The following is a 19,763-nucleotide window of genomic DNA, read 5'->3' as shown; positions in this document are numbered from 1 at the left end:
TATACACAGGTACAGTAGGTGAAATAATGTAGTGAATATACTAAGATACCGTAGACAGTGATCGCCAGTCCATGGTGGCACTGCCGATGTAGATGTGCTTCCTGTCCACCACCCAGAAAGAAGAGTGCAGGAAGCCTTTGGTCAGGGCAGTCATGTTAATGTAGTGCACCTCACCTACACAGGTGGGAAAAGACACAGAAAACGACAGAGATAGAAATCTCAACATTTGATGTATGTTAGTATTGTGTGTAAGATGGGAGTCATGATGTAATGTCCCTCCTCGAGGGTAAGTGTCAAGACTATATGAATGCGCTGCAATAAAAGTAATTTCCACTACCAATAGTAATGATATACAGAGTATTTTCTATAAAAAGTGGCAATATACAGTACCAGTTAAAAGTTTGGACACACCTACTCATTCAAGTGTTTTTCTTTATTTTTTACTATTTTCTACATTGTAGAATAATAGTGAAGACATCAAAACTATGAAATAACACATTTGAATCATGCAGTAACCAAAAAAGTGTAAAACAAATCCAAATATATTGTAGCCACCATGTAGCCACCCTTTGCCTTGATAACAGCTTTGCACACTCTTGGGAATCTCTCAACCAGCTTCACATGGAATGCTTTTCCAACAGTCTTGAAGGAGTTCCCACATATGCTGAGCACTTGTTGGCTGCTTTTCCTTCATGCTGCGGTCCAACTCATCCAAAACCATCTCAATTGAGTTGAGGTTGGGTGATTGTGGAGGCCAGGTCATCTGATGCAGCACTCCATCACTCTCCTTCTTGGTCGAAAAGCCTTTACACAGCCTGAAACATTTATTTGGGCTGCACTTTCTGAGGTTGGTAACTCTAATGAACTTATCCTCTGCAGTAGAGGTAACTCTGGGTCTTCCTTTCCTGTGGCGGGCCTCATGAGTGCAAGTTTCATCATAGCGCTTGATGGTTTTTGCGACTGCACATTTATCTTTGCTTATTTGAGCTGTTCTTGCCATAATATGGACTTGGTCTCTTACCAAATAGGGCTATCTTCTGGATACCACCCCTACCTTGTCACAACACAACTGATTGGCTCAAACGAATTAAGAAAATAGTAAAAATAAAGAAAAATCCTGGAATGAGTTGGTTTGTCCAAACTTTTGACTGGTACTGTATATGGAAAGTAAATGTAGCTGTAACTCTGTTGTTGTGGGTTACAACATGACTCACTCAGACGAGAGAGGCTCTTGAGCTCTACAGAGTCGATCATTCCACTAGCTATCTTCAAATTGACTCCCTTCTTCTTCAGCCCCTGCAGTCTTTGCAGCAAAGCCTGACCCTGTAAGCAAGAACACAATCAATAGCATCACCATAGGTCAACACATTCTGGTGTGTACTGGATGTGTTTTATAGGGGATGTTTCGAAAATTCCTAACATGGTGGGAAAATTACATACGAGCAGTGTCCAATTCTCCGAATCATCATTCATGGATATACCCCTACACATGAGTATACACATTCAGGGATATAGCCCTCCACATGAGTATACACATTCAGGGATATACCCCTACACATGAGGATACACATTCAGGGATATACCCCTAAACATGAGGATACACATTCAGGGATATACCCCTAAACATGAGGATACACATTCAGGGATATACCCCTACACATGAGGATACACATTCAGGGATATACCGCTACACATGAGGATACACATTCAGGGATATACCCCTACACATGAGGATACACATTCAGGGATATACCCCTACACATGAGGATACACATTCAGGGATATACCCCTACACATGAGGATACACATTCAGGGATATACCCCTACACATGAGGATACACATTCAGGGATATACCCCTACACATGAGGATACACATTCAGGGATATACCCCTACACATGAGGATACACATTCAGGGATATACCACTACACATGAGGATACACATTCAGGGATATACCCCTACACATGAGGATACACATTCAGGGATATACCCCTACACATGAGGATACACATTCAGGGATATACCCCTACACATGAGGATACACATTCAGGGATATACCCCTACACATGAGGATACACATTCAGGGATATACCCCTACACATGAGGATACACATTCAGGGATATACCCCTACACATGAGGATACACATTCAGGGATATACCCCTACACATGAGGATACACATTCAGGGATATACCCCTACACATGAGGATACACATTCAGGGATATACCCCTACACATGAGGATACACATTCAGGGATATACCCCTACACATGAGTATACACATTCAGGGAGCATAAAGCATAGCCATGCTCTGAAATAACATGTTACACATTCAGGTCCCCTGTCCATTTTTAAACTGAGGTTTCATTTCAGTGGAGCACAGGAAACAATTGCTGCAGGCTAAAGCGATTCGTTTTGCATAGCCTGGAGGCACCTTTTCGGGTCAAACTGCCAAGGCGAGCAATTAGGCATGACACTAATTACACTGAACAAAAAATAAAAACGTAAAGTGTTGTTTCATGAGCTAAAGTAAAAGATCCCAGAAATGTTCTCTATGCACATAAAGCTTATTTCTTTCAAATGTTGTGCACAAATTTGTTTACATCCCTGTTAGTGAGCATTTCTCCTTTGCACCGATAATCCATTCTCCTGACAGGTGTGTCATATCAAGAAACTGATTAAAAGGCATAATCATTACACAGGTTAACTGTGTGCTGGGGACAATAAAAGGCCACTCTAAAATGTAGTTTCGTCACACAACACAATACCACAGGGAGCATGCAATTGACATGCTGACTGCAGGAATGTCCAGCAGAGCTGTTGACAGAGAATTGAATGTTCATTTGTCTACCATGAACTGCCTCCAACGTCGTTTCAGAGAATTTGGCAGTAAGTCCAACCGGCCTCACAACTGCAGACCACATGTAACTTCGCCAGCCCAGGACCTCCATAACCGGCTTCTACACCTGCGGGATTGTTTGAGACCAGCCACCCGGACAGCTGATGAAACTGTGAGTTTGCACAACTGAAGAATTTCAGCACAAACTGTCAGAAACTGTCTCAGGGAAGCTCATGTGTGTGCTCGTCGTCCTCACCAGGGTCTTGACTTGACTGCAGTTCGGAGTCGTAACCGACTTCAGTGGGCAAATGCTCACCTTCGATGGCCACTGGCACGCTGGAGAAGAGTGCTCTTCACAGAGGAATCTCGGTTTCAACTGTACCGGGCAGATGGCAGACAGCGTGTATGGGGTCGTGTGGGCCAGCGGTTTGCTGATGTCAATGTTGTGAGCAGATTGCCCCATGGTGGCGGTGGGGTTATGGTATGGGCAAGCTGAAGCTACAGACAAAAAAACACAATTACATTTTATCTATGGCAATTTGAATGCACAAAGATACAGTGGCGAGATCCTGAGGCCCATTGTCATACATCATAATGCATGGCCCCATGTCACAAGGATCTGTACACAATTCCTGGAAGCTGAAAATGTCCCATTTCTTCCATGGCATGCATACTCACCAGACATGTCATCCATTTAGCCTGTTTGGGATGCTCTGGATCGACATGTACAACAGCGTGTTCCAGTTTCCGCCAATATCCAACAACTTCACACAGCCATTGAAGAGGAGTGGGACAACTTTCCACAGGCCACAATCAACAGCGTGATCAACTCTATGCAAAGGAGATTTGTTGCGCTGCATGAGGCAAATTGTGGTTACACCAGATACTGACTGGATTTCTGATCCACGCTCCTACCTTTTTTAAAAGACATTGGTGACGAACAGATGCATATTCCCAATCATGTAAAATCCATAGATTAGGGCCTAATGCATTTATTTCAATTGACAGATGTCCTTCTATGAACTGTAACTCAGTAAAATCTTTGAAATTGTTGCATGTTGCATTTATATTTTTGTTCAGTTTAACTAAACACCAGTGGGTAGATACAAGGGGCTGTCCAAAACTCAAGGCTGCCATTTTAGCCAAACCCAAGTGTACGTTTAACCTCAGTATAAGCAGGGCTGTTTGGGTGCTAATGGCTGTCAGCTGTTTTGGAGTCTGCCTGTGTGCCAACACAGTGGATGGGCTCAGCTTTGCCTGCAACCTAGGACTACTAATGGCACATTCTGGCAGAAAGAGGACATACCTAGCCTGCATATGTCTATAAATACAATGTGTGAGGTATGGATAAGACTGGGCTTAAAGTAACTGTCCAGTGTTTCCAGATTTCTATGAAATAGAACCTCTACTTATTTACAATATGAGTGAAAATGTTTTCTTTCCCAATGTTTTTAATTAAGCATGTTAAAAATCAGTTTTCTGTGTTGGAATGGTGCTGCGTACCCCAAACAACAGAATGGTGTGGGCGTATACCGGTCATAAAAAATATTCACACGTGTAGACCGCTGATTGGCCAGCTTATCCTCCTCTAGACTGCTGATTGGCCAGTTCATCCCCCTCAGGAGGATGACATCATACAGCAAGCATTTTTTAAACAGTCTGTTTGAGATAAAAGATTGAGGTGGGGATATTTTAGAGTTTTTTTCTCCAATGTATGCATTGGCCACAAATACAGGTATAGGATGAGTCAACAACATTATTTGGGTATTAGTTAACAGAATATGAACGTTTATGTTAAGGCTGTCGCTTTCCTCATCCTCAGATGAGGTGAGGAGAGAAGGATCTTCTAACCAAAATGCGGGTTCAGGGAAATATGCCATCTTTATTATATATTTGACAGCAACACGAAACAAAACAAAACACTTTCAAAACTACAAAATAACAAAACGACGTAGAACGGAACCTGAACATAAACTCACATCACAAACGTAAACTCACGAACAGGAACGTTACATCAAAACACACGAACAGCCAAACAGCTCCGAAAGTGAATAACATCGACAACGACGAAGACATCACAGGAGACAATCACCCACAAACAAACAGTGAGAATGCCCTACCTAAATATGACTCTTGATTAGAGGAAAACGCAAACCACCTGCCTCTAATCAAGAGCCATACCAGGCAAACCAAAAACAACATAGAAACAGATAACATAGACTGCCCACCCAAAACTAACGCCCTGACCATAAACACATAAAAACTAACATAAATAGGTCAGGACTGTTACAGTACCCCCCCCTCAAGGTGCGAACGCCGGGCGCACCAGCACAAAGTCCAGGGGAGGGTCCGGGTGGGCAGTTGACCACGGTGGTGGTTCCGGCTCAGGACGCTGTCCCCACACCACCATAGTCACTCCCCTCTTCTGTCTACCCCCTCCACTGACCACCCTAAAACTACTTTCCCCAAAATAAACAGCCAGCACCGGGACAAGGGGCAGCACCGGGACAAGGGGTAGCACCGGGACAAGGGGCAGCACCGGAACAAGGGGCAGCACCGGGACAAGGGGCAGCACCGGGACAAGGGGCAGCACCGGGACAAGGGGCAACACCGGGACAAGGGGCAGCACCGGGACAAGGGGCAGCACCGGGACAAGGGGCAACACCGGGACAAGGGGCAGATCCCGGCTGAAGGACTCTGGCAGGTCCTGTTTGGACGGCTCTGGCAGGTCCTGGCTGGACGGCTCTGGCAGGTCCATGCAGGCTGACGGCTCTCGACACTCATGGCAGACTGACGGCTCTCTACGCTCATGGCAGGCTGACGGCTCTCGACGCTCATGGCAGGCTGACGGCTCTCGACGCTCATGGCAGGCTGACGGCTCTCGACGCTCATGGCAGGCTGACGGCTCTCGACGCTCATGGCAGGCTGACGGCTCTCGACGCTCATGGCAGGCTGACGGCTCTGGCTGCTCATGGCTCTCTGACGGCTCTGGCTGCTCATGGCTCTCTGACGGCTCTGGCTGCTCATGGCTCTCTGACGGCTCTGGCTGCTCATGGCTCTCTGACGGCTCTGGCTGCTCATGGCTCTCTGACGGCTCTGGCTGCTCATGGCTCTCTGACGGCTCTGGCTGCTCATGGCTCTCTGACGGCTCTGGCAGATCCTGTCTGGTTGGCGGCTCTGGCAGATCCTGTCTGGTTGGCGGCTCTGGCAGATCCTGTCTGGTTGGCGCCTCTGGCAGATCCTGTCTGGTTGGCGGCTCTGGCAGATCCTGTCTGGTTGGCGGCTCTAGCGGCTCCTGTCTGGCTGACGGCTCTAGCGGCTCCTGTCTGGCGGATGGCTCTGTAGGCTCATGGCAGACGGGCGGCTTTGCAGGCTCATGGCAGACGGGCGGCTTTGCAGGCTCATGGCAGACGGATGGCTCAGACGGCGCTGGAGAGACGGATGGCTCAGATGGCGCTGGGGAGACGGATGGCTCAGATGGCGCTGGGGAGACGGATGGCTCAGATGGCGCTGGGGAGACGGATGGCTCAGATGGCGCTGGGGAGACAGATAGCTCTGTAGGGAGGAGAAGGAGAGACAGCCTGGTGCGTGGTCTAGGCACCGGCTGCGCTGGAGAGGAGGAAACAGCAGGAGAGAGAACCCGGAGAGACAGCCTGGTACGGGGGGCTGCCACCGGAGGACTGGTACATGGAGGTGGCACCGGGTCTACCGGACCGTGAAGGAGGACACGTGCTCTTGAGCACCGAGCCTCCCCAACCCTACCAGGTTGAATGAACCCCGTAGCCCTGCCAGTGCGGCGAGGTGGAATAGCCCGCACTGGGCTATGCAGGCGAACCGGGGACACCACCTGTAAGGCTGGTGCCATGTACACCGGCCCGAGGAGACGTACTGGAGACCAGCTACGTTGGGCCGGCTTCATGGCACCCGGCTCGATGCCCAACCTAGCCCTCCCAGTGCGGCAAGGTGGAATAGCCCGCACTGGGCTAAGCACGCGTACTGGGGACACCGTGCGCTTTACCGCATAACACGGTGTCTTACCAGTACGACGCCTTCTACCTCCACGGTAAGCACGGGGAGTTTGCTCGGGTATCTTACCCGGCTTTGCCACACTCCTCGTGTGCCCCCCCCCCAAGAAATTTTTTGGTCTGACTCACAGGCTCCCAACCGCGTCGTCGCGCTGCCTCCTCATACCAGCGCCGCTCAGCCTTCGCTGCTTCCAATTCCTCCTTTGGACGGCGATATTCCCCTGGTTGAGCCCAAGGTCCTCTACCGTCCAAGATCTCCTCCCAAGTCCAGAAATTCTTGTTGCGCCGTCGAGCATTCCCATACCGCTTGGTCTCTGTTTGTTGGTGGGTGATTCTGTTAAGGCTGTCGCTTTCCTCATCCTCAGATGAGGTGAGGAGAGAAGGATCTTCTAACCAAAATGCGGGTTCAGGGAAATATGCCATCTTTATTATATATTTGACAGCAACACGAAACAAAACAAAACACTTTCAAAACTACAAAATAACAAAACGACGTAGAACGGAACCTGAACATAAACTCACATCACAAACGTAAACTCACGAACAGGAACGTTACATCAAAACACACGAACAGCCAAACAGCTCCGAAAGTGAATAACATCGACAACGACGAAGACATCACAGGAGACAATCACCCACAAACAAACAGTGAGAATGCCCTACCTAAATATGACTCTTGATTAGAGGAAAACGCAAACCACCTGCCTCTAATCAAGAGCCATACCAGGCAAACCAAAAACAACATAGAAACAGATAACATAGACTGCCCACCCAAAACTAACGCCCTGACCATAAACACATAAAAACTAACATAAATAGGTCAGGACTGTTACAGTACCCCCCCCTCAAGGTGCGAACGCCGGGCGCACCAGCACAAAGTCCAGGGGAGGGTCCGGGTGGGCAGTTGACCACGGTGGTGGTTCCGGCTCAGGACGCTGTCCCCACACCACCATAGTCACTCCCCTCTTCTGTCTACCCCCTCCACTGACCACCCTAAAACTACTTTCCCCAAAATAAACAGCCAGCACCGGGACAAGGGGCAGCACCGGGACAAGGGGTAGCACCGGGACAAGGGGCAGCACCGGAACAAGGGGCAGCACCGGGACAAGGGGCAGCACCGGGACAAGGGGCAGCACCGGGACAAGGGGCAACACCGGGACAAGGGGCAGCACCGGGACAAGGGGCAGCACCGGGACAAGGGGCAACACCGGGACAAGGGGCAGATCCCGGCTGAAGGACTCTGGCAGGTCCTGTTTGGACGGCTCTGGCAGGTCCTGGCTGGACGGCTCTGGCAGGTCCATGCAGGCTGACGGCTCTCGACACTCATGGCAGACTGACGGCTCTCTACGCTCATGGCAGGCTGACGGCTCTCGACGCTCATGGCAGGCTGACGGCTCTCGACGCTCATGGCAGGCTGACGGCTCTCGACGCTCATGGCAGGCTGACGGCTCTCGACGCTCATGGCAGGCTGACGGCTCTCGACGCTCATGGCTCTCTGACGGCTCTGGCTGCTCATGGCTCTCTGACAGCTCTGGCTGCTCATGGCTCTCTGACGGCTCTGGCTGCTCATGGCTCTCTGACGGCTCTGGCTGCTCATGGCTCTCTGACGGCTCTGGCTGCTCATGGCTCTCTGACGGCTCTGGCTGCTCATGGCTCTCTGACGGCTCTGGCAGATCCTGTCTGGTTGGCGGCTCTGGCAGATCCTGTCTGGTTGGCGGCTCTGGCAGATCCTGTCTGGTTGGCGCCTCTGGCAGATCCTGTCTGGTTGGCGGCTCTGGCAGATCCTGTCTGGTTGGCGGCTCTAGCGGCTCCTGTCTGGCTGACGGCTCTAGCGGCTCCTGTCTGGCGGATGGCTCTGTAGGCTCATGGCAGACGGGCGGCTTTGCAGGCTCATGGCAGACGGGCGGCTTTGCAGGCTCATGGCAGACGGATGGCTCAGACGGCGCTGGAGAGACGGATGGCTCAGATGGCGCTGGGGAGACGGATGGCTCAGATGGCGCTGGGGAGACGGATGGCTCAGATGGCGCTGGGGAGACGGATGGCTCAGATGGCGCTGGGGAGACAGATAGCTCTGTAGGGAGGAGAAGGAGAGACAGCCTGGTGCGTGGTCTAGGCACCGGCTGCGCTGGAGAGGAGGAAACAGCAGGAGAGAGAACCCGGAGAGACAGCCTGGTACGGGGGGCTGCCACCGGAGGACTGGTACATGGAGGTGGCACCGGGTCTACCGGACCGTGAAGGAGGACACGTGCTCTTGAGCACCGAGCCTCCCCAACCCTACCAGGTTGAATGAACCCCGTAGCCCTGCCAGTGCGGCGAGGTGGAATAGCCCGCACTGGGCTATGCAGGCGAACCGGGGACACCACCTGTAAGGCTGGTGCCATGTACACCGGCCCGAGGAGACGTACTGGAGACCAGCTACGTTGGGCCGGCTTCATGGCACCCGGCTCGATGCCCAACCTAGCCCTCCCAGTGCGGCAAGGTGGAATAGCCCGCACTGGGCTAAGCACGCGTACTGGGGACACCGTGCGCTTTACCGCATAACACGGTGTCTTACCAGTACGACGCCTTCTACCTCCACGGTAAGCACGGGGAGTTTGCTCGGGTATCTTACCCGGCTTTGCCACACTCCTCGTGTGCCCCCCCCCCAAGAAATTTTTTGGTCTGACTCACAGGCTCCCAACCGCGTCGTCGCGCTGCCTCCTCATACCAGCGCCGCTCAGCCTTCGCTGCTTCCAATTCCTCCTTTGGACGGCGATATTCCCCTGGTTGAGCCCAAGGTCCTCTACCGTCCAAGATCTCCTCCCAAGTCCAGAAGTTCTTGTTGCGCCGTCGAGCATTCCCATACCGCTTGGTCTCTGTTTGTTGGTGGGTGATTCTGTTAAGGCTGTCGCTTTCCTCATCCTCAGATGAGGTGAGGAGAGAAGGATCTTCTAACCAAAATGCGGGTTCAGGGAAATATGCCATCTTTATTATATATTTGACAGCAACACGAAACAAAACAAAACACTTTCAAAACTACAAAATAACAAAACGACGTAGAACGGAACCTGAACATAAACTCACATCACAAACGTAAACTCACGAACAGGAACGTTACATCAAAACACACGAACAGCCAAACAGCTCCGAAAGTGAATAACATCGACAACGACGAAGACATCACAGGAGACAATCACCCACAAACAAACAGTGAGAATGCCCTACCTAAATATGACTCTTGATTAGAGGAAAACGCAAACCACCTGCCTCTAATCAAGAGCCATACCAGGCAAACCAAAAACAACATAGAAACAGATAACATAGACTGCCCACCCAAAACTAACGCCCTGACCATAAACACATAAAAACTAACATAAATAGGTCAGGACTGTTACAGTTTAAAAGTGAGATTTTCACTGGCTGATCTTTGAAGCTTCTCATAGAAAGCAAGTCAAAGCAGGTGGAATAAGGTGAAAAATATGTCATTTGTATTCTAGGTCAAAGAACAGTTATGAGCACCTGGTTTTGCTGACAAGAAAAAGACCATTAGTAAAACTGCAACGTAAAGTAAGCATTATGGCTAGGTGTGATAACCCACGTACCAGTGAATGGCAAGACAACTGACAATTAGACTATAGTTGCTATATTTTAATGTGAAAATAGGAGGAAAAAAAGGTTCAGGTTCAATAGAGATTAATTACATACATCTTTATGTGCACTAACTAATATCATATGCAAATAAAACATGTGGTTCAACACATTAACTAGATCTCTAACTAAATATAAATATAATAGATAAATATAATACCCACTGCTAGTAGCCATGTATTCATCCAACAGTAAATGTAATGTCCTAAAAATGTTTTAGTCATGTAATCTTGGATGAAATCTTCATCAGCGCTCATTGACGAAGCATTGAGAAGAATGCTCAGTTGGGCATCAGTCCAAAACGATCGTTCAAAACAATATTGTGAGGAAACATGCAACCCATGAACAGCAGCAGGCCCCAGAGAGGGCACAGGCGCAGGGGCAGGGCAGACACCTTCATTGCAGGATTCATTCATGTTTGACCAAATCATGGTTTTAGACGGCCCAAAAATACAGTTTCTGAGTGAAATTACAATGTAGAATGTGCTCTTTCTACATTTATAGGCACCCTTTCCGTTTCCTACGATCCATGATCTTGGCTGTCTAACTGATGATGGGGTCGGAGTGGGTCTTTTTGCTGATGGCTCGTTTGACTTTGAATGTGCGTTTGTGTGACCTCAGCCAACTGTTCAGCCACAGGCTCATTATAGATTAGGATAACAGAGAAATTGTGCAAAAATCTTTATTTTTTTACTTAACAGGCCCATGGGCTGCCATGTCACCTTTTTCATTGTTTTATTTTTATACTGTTTATATAAACATATTTATTTTCAATTTTGACCAGTTTACCCAAGAAAAAAATGGTTCGGACATCTGGCACTTGCCAGAATTGCCAGATGGCCAATCGACCCCTTCTAATGACTCACTTGGCCTGGGGGGGCTACCTGATTGGTTGTTGTGCTTACCTGCCTAGAAGATGGTAGGAAGCTTGATTCAGTGTCAGAGGAGTTCAGGTTCCATTGTGGTGACACAATCTCCACAGAACGACCAGCCACGGCCAGGTCCAGTAGGCTGTGAAGCCCAGCAGAGAGGTTGAGGTGGGCCGTACCATTCTCAGAGAAGGTGACATCTTCTGGAATATTCTCCACAAGCACTACCCTGTGATTGTAAAAGAGTGAAAAACATCCCATGTAATAAAGACAAATGGCTGTTTTTCAGGTTTGTAATGAAAAAGACCTGAAAGCCAGAGAAGTTTCATTAAATAAGCCCCCAAAAGGTTCTTTCTAACAGATGAATTTACAGCACATTGATGTGTAGTTTGAGTCTTCAAGAGCCAATTATGTCCGTCTGTATTAGCCACAGAATCATCCGCAACTTGTGCAGCTGCCTTGGGATGTTGTAAAATTAGGTCATATTCATTGACTTTCACCTATGATTACCTCCTGCACTATGTTTGAGATTGAGAACACTTTCCGTCTGGGCATTATCACTGAGATAGATTTTAGGGGTGAATAGAAGAGTGGCTGAACTGCCTTCTAACAAGAACACCATGGCAGAGCTCTTACTGAACTTTAATACATTTTCAAGGGCATCATTCTCCCCACATGCTTTCAAGTAAAGTGAATTTTAGTATCATAAATGTAATGGAAATGAGACATTAATGGCAAAAAGATTTCTATACCCAGCCAGTGAAGTCCGAAGACCAATAGTCAGTCATCAAGCCTGGGTTCAAATAGAACTTGTTTTCTTTGAAATACTTCAAGCAGTAGATTCAGTCTGCTTGGATGGACAGGGTTTGCAGTTTTGGGATTATTCCATTAGTTCCATTGCACCAGTTAAGCTCAATTAATTACAGTGAAAGTATTTTAAAGAATTTGAACACAGGCCGTAGTTTTTCTTTACCCCACCGATACATTTCAGAAACACTTTATGTACTTGTTTCTATTGTGTCTCCAGTAATTTATCCAGGCCTTACTGAAACAGGCAACCTGACAACAAACACGCAACACAGTCCTAACCGACACCGAGGTATCTATTTTAATATGCATAGGCAGCACAATGCACGTCAAACTGTGTGATATGCCCAAAAAAACATCATAACTAATTGATCATAGCTAATTTAACGCAATCTTCCAAGAATGTGCCACATTTTCCAAGAAAGTTCAGTCCAGCTATCGTGTCATTTGGGTGACAAAGAATTGTTCCCTGCTGTCCTTAATGTTTAAAACCCCATTCTAGCCCGGCAGGTAAACATATTGGATTTAATGTGTCAGGATGAGTACTTCAGACACACTGCATGCTATATCAAGCCTGAATGGCTCCTGCTTTATCTTGCCAGGTCATTGATTCATACCGATCCAATGCTGAGCACACATTCTTCATGCTGGGAATTGGTTCAATATTGGAGGAAAACACAGTAAATCATATAAAGCAGTAATGGGGTGAACGCAGTGAATGGTGAACGCAGACAACAATTCATTTCCTGGCCCTGGTTGTTTCAGCAAGCTGATGGAACATTGTCAGTGCTGCACAACCGAACGGACAGGTGATGAGACAGAAACATTGACTTACTGACTAACCACTTTATTCAGGTCACGATGTTGGAGAAAGATGAAGAATATGGTAAGGTAAGGACACTGAGCTGTTCAAATGTTCCATAATGAAAGCACAACATATCCCAAAGAGCATGGTAGTCAAATAAATGTATGTGAAATGAACTTGGATTGATTTAGGTCAGGATCAACAAAGTATTGTAGATTATTCTGCTAGCTTTCAATCTCTAAAACATGTATTGCCAAATGCAATAACATGCAATAAACAAACACTGAAAATAGCATGCATTATCACTCCATGCATTATTTACCACTAGAATTAGAAATACGAAAGGGGCACCACAGCAAATAGGACAGATGGCTCATAATAACTATCACATAATGAAAAAAGCAGGGAAATGGAAAACCAGATAAGGGGAACACATAATCTTAATAAAAAACAATAAACACAACCCATTTCCCTCAGAAAATCATGCATGGGGATTCTATATGCCTGTGGACAGCAAGCACGTTAGTGTAAAATGAGAATAAGAAGAACATTTGATTCTGCACTAAGGCAGTCCATTGATTTATTCACAGTCAGTGCGAATTACCCCACACTCCCCATGTGCAGCCGTGTGTGTTATTTGGACTGCAGGTGGAGGATCCATAATTCACATACAGTGCATCTGGAAAGAATTCAGACCCATTGACTTTTTCAACATTTTATGTTAAAACCTTATTCTAAAATGGATACCCCATAGTCACAAACAAAAACAGTTTTTTAGAATTTGTTGCAAATTCATAAAAAATAACAAACTTAAAAACTACATTTACATAAGTATTCAGACCCTTTACTCAGTACTTTGTCGAAGCACCTTTGGCAGCGATTACAGCCTTGAGTCTTCTTGGGTATGATGCTACATGTTTGGCACACCTGTATTTGTTGAGTTGGTGCCACCACCATGCTTCACCGTAGGGATAGTGCCAGGTTTCCTCCAGACATGACACTTGGCATTCAGGCCAAAGAGTTCAATCTTGGTTTCATCAGACCAGAGAATCTTGTTTCTCATGGTCAGAGTCCTTTAGGTGCCTTTTGGCAAACTCCAAGTGGGCTGTCATGTGCCTTTTACTGAGGAGTGGCTTCCATCTGGCCACTCTACCATAAAGGCCTGGTTGGTGGAGTGCTGTAGAGATGGTTGTCCTTCTGGAAGGTTCTCCCATCTCCACAGTGGAACTCTGGAGCTCTGTCAGAGTGACCATCGGGTTCTTGGTCACCTCCTTAACCAAGGCCCTTCTACCCCGATTGGTCAGTTTGGCCAGCTCTAGGAAGTCTTGGTGGTGCCACACTTCTTCCATTTAAGAATGATGGAGGCCACTGTGTTCTTGGGGACCTTCAATGCTGCAGAAAGTTCAAAGTTCAATGCTGTAGAAAGTACCCTTCCCCAGATCTGTGCCTCGACCCAATCCTGTCTCGGAGCACTACGGACAATTCCTTCGACCTCATGGCTTGGTTTTTGCTCTGACATGCACCTTATATAGACAGTCGTGGGCCTTGCCAAATCATGTCCAATCAATTGAATTTACCACAGGTGGACTCCAGTGAAGTTGTAGAAACATCAAGGATGATCAATGGAAACAGGATGCGCCTGAGCTCAATTTTGAGTCTCATAGCAAAGTGTCTGAATACTTAGGTAAATAATGTCTAAAAACCTGTTTTTGCTGGAGCAGACTGGAGCAGACTGCCATGTTAAATGGTAGAAGCTATTTTGATAGCAGCATCCAAGGCTCTGTGAATGTTACCCATGTACAGTGCCTTCAGAAAGTATTCATAACGCTTGACTTATAACACATTTTGTTGTGTTACAGTGTGAAATCAAAATGGATTACATTTTTAAAAAATCCTACCCATCTACAGACAATACGTCATAATGACAAAGTGAAAGCATGTTTTTAGAAATACAGAAATATCTAGTTTACGTAAGTATTCACACCCCTGAGGGAATACATGTTAGAATCACCTTTGGCCACTATTACAGCTTTGAGTCTTGCTGGGAAAGTCACTAAGATTTTTGTACAATATTTGCACATTATTATTTAAAAAATTCTTCAAGCTCTGACAAGTTGGTTGTTGATCATTGCTAGACAGCCATTTTCATGTCTTCCCATAGATTTTCAATCTGATTTCAGTAAAAACTATAACTAGGCCACTCAGGGACATTCAATGTTGTCTTGGTAAGCAACTCCAGTGTATATTTGACCTTGTGTTTAAGGTCAATGTCCTGCTGAAAGGTGAATTTGTCTCCCTGTGTTTATTGGAAAGCAGACAATCAGATTTTGCCTGGTCTTAGCTCCATTCCGTTTCTTTTTATCCTAAAAAATTCCCTAGTTCTTGCCGATGACAAGCATACCCATAACATGATGCAGCCACCACCATGCTTGAAATTATGAAGAGTGGTACTCAGTAATGTGTTAGATTTACCCCAAACATAACACTTTGATTTCAGGAAAGAAAGTTAATTTCTTTGCCACATTTTTTGCAGTTTTACTTTAATGCCTTATTGCAAACAGGATGCATGTTTTGGAATATTTGTATTCTGTACAGGCTTCCTTCTTTTCACTCTGTCATTTAGGTTAGTATTATGGAGTAACTACAATGTTGTTGATCCATCCTCAGTTCTCTCTTATCACTGCAATTAAACTCTGGCCTCATGGTGAAATCCCTGAGTCGTTTCCTTCCTCTCCGGCAACTGAGTTTGGAAGGACACCTGTACCTTTGTAGTTGTTGTGACTGGGTGTATTGATCTACACCATCCAAAGTGTAATTAATAACTTCACCGTGCTCAAGGGAATATTCAATGTCTGCTTTCTTATTTTTTACCCATCCACCAATAGGTGCCCTTCTTTGCGAGGCATTGGAAAACATCCTTGGTCTTTGTAGTTGAATCTGTGTTTGAAATTCACTGCTCGACTGAGGGACCTTACAGATAATTTTATGTGTGGGGTACAGAGATTAGTCATTCAAAAATCATGTTAAACACTATTATTGCACACAGAGTGAGTCTAATTCATTATGTGACTTTTTAAGCACATGTTTACTCCTGAACTTACTTAGGCTTGAGATAACAAAGGGGTTGACTACTTATTGACTCAAGACATCTCAGCTTTTCATTTTTAATTCATACATTTCAAGATAAAAATAAACATAATTACACTTTGACGTTATGGGGCATTGTGTGTAGGCCAGTTACACAAAATCTCAATTTAATCCATTTTTAATTCAGGCTATAACACAAGAAAATGTGGAAAAAGTCAAGGGCTTTGAATACTTTCTGAAGGAACTGCATGATGAATGACTAGATATGCTTGTCATAAAAGTCAGAAAAAGGTATTGTTATTATGCATTATTGTAATGCAATTAGTAATGTCTCTGATATATTGTTGAGAAATAACTCAAATACAGAGAAATTAGGATAAATTTCCCAAATAAAATGTAAGAATATCATGGCCTGGGCCTGACCCTGGGGCTTCGTTGAGTTACAATACTGCTGTGGCTTAGACAATTCATTCATTCACACTCCAAATGCTGGCAGAACTTTGAGACTGTCTGGTTACTGTATAGTACATGACCAAGGTAGAGTGTCTTGGATGCTACCGACTGAAGGTCTGCCAGAAAAAATAAACAGATCGTTAATTTACAGGGCACTGGGTGCATAGACCGACTGCCTATGAGACTGATTGCACTGGTACTCAGTAGCCAAAAATACATGTTTGACAAACTGTGCTTATGCCCCTTGATTCATTATACACTATATGACATGAAAATAATATTTTTTGAGGGACTTACATGTATAATGTCACGTATGAAGTACATAAACATAGTGTAAGGCCAGTGATAAGAACGTTAACCAGGGACACTGCGACTTCAGCGTTAGACTCAATGTTTAATGTCGGAGTGCTACACAATTTATATGTGACAAGATCCCATGTGGCTCAGTTGGTAGAGCATGGTGCTTGCAACGCCAGGGTTGTGGGTTTGATTCCCACAGGGGAGCAGTATGCACTCCCCCACCACAAAAGAAATACTGGAAGTTGCTCTGGATAAGAGTGTCTGGTAAATGTAGAAAAATTAGGCAAGAGTGTGGTTCCTTCTCCCATGGAAGAAATACCCATGAACTTTTGCTCCTCTTCCAAGAGCCAGAATAACATTTCAAAATAAGATTCCCACACATGATGTTGTCACAATAAAGGTCCCATAGTACTCTTACCGTAGGAAAATAAACTTCCATGTTTCAGAACAGCAATGTAGAAAACTGTCAAATTTGGGAACAATGTAGCTTAATTTCTACAGTCACGTAACAACATAGAACATAAGTGCTTGTTTTGTCTTTCAGTCTTTTTGTACATTTGTATTTGTGTACTTCACACCAAAGTCTCTGAAATGGTTAGACAATGTAACCAGCCTGTGCCCCGGTAATGGGGACTGCCCAAAGTCCAGTGGGGGACAGCATGACTGTGTGGATCTGCACAGTAGCATTTGACATTGTTCGCTTTTTCGTTGATTGGCCACAGGACAGGCAGTTGAAGATCAGCTGTCATATCCAGCTACAGTTTGTTTACCTGTACCTTTGTGTCTGTAAAGTGTGTGTGCATGGCGTGTACACGATGGTGTTAGAGAGTGGTGTCTCGAAGTCTGCTCTCCTCTGTGACTTTGCCTGTCATATGTGCTGCAGCTGGGGAAACGCCCGCCATGGCTGTCGTACGGGCTAGGTGATGGCGGTCGTCTTCTCGGGTAGAACTTGTCGACTGGGTAAACCTCTTGGTGGCGATGGCTGTAGCACCTAGTGGAGGCTGCTGAGGGGAGAACGGCTCATAAGAATGGCTGGAGCATAGTGAATGGAATGGCATCAAACCATGTGTTTGATGTATTTGATACCATTCCACCTATTCCGCTCCAGCCATTACCACGAGCCCGTCCTCCCCAATTAAGTTGCAACCAACCTCCTGTTGTGGCACGTCCCGCAGCGGTCAGCTCTGGTACGCTCGCACAGGGGAGTTGTCCTGTATGAGGCAGATCTAGAGGGGTGCTCAAGGGAATGAACATTAGTGTTTCTTTTTAAGTCAGTGTGTGTCAGAAAGGCTACCGCTGACTGAAATTTGTCTACTACATGGGTGAGTACATCAAGTTGGGCTGCAGCCTTCACTTTCTACTTTTAAACTCGGACAAAACAGAGATGCTTGTTCTAATACCCAAGAAACAAAGAGATCTTCTGTTGAATCTGACAATTAATCTTGATGGTTGTAAAGTCGTCTCAAATAAAACTGTGAAGGACCTCGGCGTTACTCTGGACCCTGATCTCTCTTTGGACGAACATATCAAGACTGTTTCAAGGACAGCTTTTTTCCATCTACGTAACATTGCAAAAATCAGAAACTTTCGGTCCAAAAATGATGCAGAAAATTGTATCCATGCTTTTGTTACTTCTAGGTTAGACTACTGCAATGCTCTACGTCACAGGATGGTAAGTTGGTGGTTGAAGATATCCCTCTAGTGGTGTGGGGGCTGTGCTTTGGCAAAGTGGGTGGGGTTATATCCTTCCTGTTTGGCCCTGTCTGGGGGTATCATCGGAGGGGCCACAGTGTCTCCTGACCCCTCCTGTCTCAGCCCTGTCTCAGCCTCCAGTATTTATGCTGCATTAGTTTATTTGTCGGGGGGCTAGGGTCAGTTTGTTATATCTGGAGTACTTCTCCTGTCTTATCCGGTGTCCTGTGTGAATGTAAGTATGCTCTCTCTAATTCTCTCTTTCTCTCTTTCTTTCTGTCTCTCGGAGGACCTGAGCCCTAGGACCATGTCTCAGGACTACCTGGCATGATGACTCCTTGCTGTCCTCAGTCCACCTGGCCGTGCTGCTGCTCCAGTTTCAACTGTTCTGCCTGCGGCTTTGGAACCCTGACCTGTTCACCGGACGTGCTACCTGTCCCAGACCTGCTGTTATCAACTCTCTAGAGACCGCAGGAGCGGTAGAGATACTCTTAATGATCGGCTATGAAAAGCCAACTGACATTTACTCCTGAGGTGCTGACTTGCTGCACCCTCGACAACTACTGTGATTATTATTATTTGACCATGCTGGTCATTTATGAACATTTGAACATCTTGGCCATGTTCTGTTATAATCTCCACCCGGCACAGCCAGAAGAGGACTGGCCACCCCTCATAGCCTGGTTCCTCTCTAGGTTTCTTCCTAGGTTTTGGCCTTGCTAGGGAGTTTTTCCTAGCCACCGTCCTTCTACACCTGCATTGCTTGCTGTTTGGGGTTTTAGGCTGGGTTTCTGTACAGCACTTTGAGATATCAGCTGATGTAAGAAGGGCTATATAAATACATTTTATTTGATTTGATTGTACGTATAGGGCCTTGCCTTCAGAGAAATACCTTATTTTCTTGGTTTAGTCCCCCACCACCAAAAAAAGATAGCATCTGTTTGCATGTGTACCAAGTTACTTTTCACTACTGCTGACCATGATTACTTCAAGTTTAGATAGCTGGAGGGTTTGGCTGGCCGGGATGTCCTTGTCCCATTTGCGCTCTAGGGACTCCTGTGGAGGGCCGGGTGCATGCACGCGAACACGGTCGCCAGTTGTACGTGTTTCCTCCAATACATTGGTGTGGCTGGCTTCTGGGTTAAGTGAGCAGTGTGGCTTGGCAGGATTGTGTTTCAGAGAATGGATGGCTCTCAACCTTCGCCTCTCCTGAGTCCATAAGGGAGTTGCAGTGATTGGACAAGACTGTAACTACCAA

At 46.3% G+C, this 19,763-nt stretch overlaps 1 protein-coding gene across 3 annotated transcripts in view; it reads right to left on the bottom strand.

The window, feature by feature from the left end:
- Window positions 1-19,763, bottom strand: part of LOC129858455 (inactive phospholipase D5-like) — a 91,773-nt gene that overhangs the window by 7,149 nt on the left and 64,861 nt on the right. For all 3 annotated transcript variants that reach the window (XM_055927706.1, XM_055927723.1, XM_055927713.1), the window contains exons 3-5: window positions 11,398-11,590; window positions 1,215-1,323; window positions 50-174 (exon numbers count right to left, since the gene is read on the bottom strand). In XM_055927706.1, the coding sequence (XP_055783681.1) occupies window positions 50-174; window positions 1,215-1,323; window positions 11,398-11,590 (427 nt within the window). The remainder of the gene's footprint in view (window positions 1-49; window positions 175-1,214; window positions 1,324-11,397; window positions 11,591-19,763) is intronic.

This window comes from Salvelinus fontinalis, chromosome 1 (assembly GCF_029448725.1).
Source record: "Salvelinus fontinalis isolate EN_2023a chromosome 1, ASM2944872v1, whole genome shotgun sequence".
Lineage (NCBI taxonomy): Eukaryota > Metazoa > Chordata > Actinopteri > Salmoniformes > Salmonidae > Salvelinus > Salvelinus fontinalis.
This window is presented reverse-complemented; position numbering and strand designations above follow the sequence as displayed.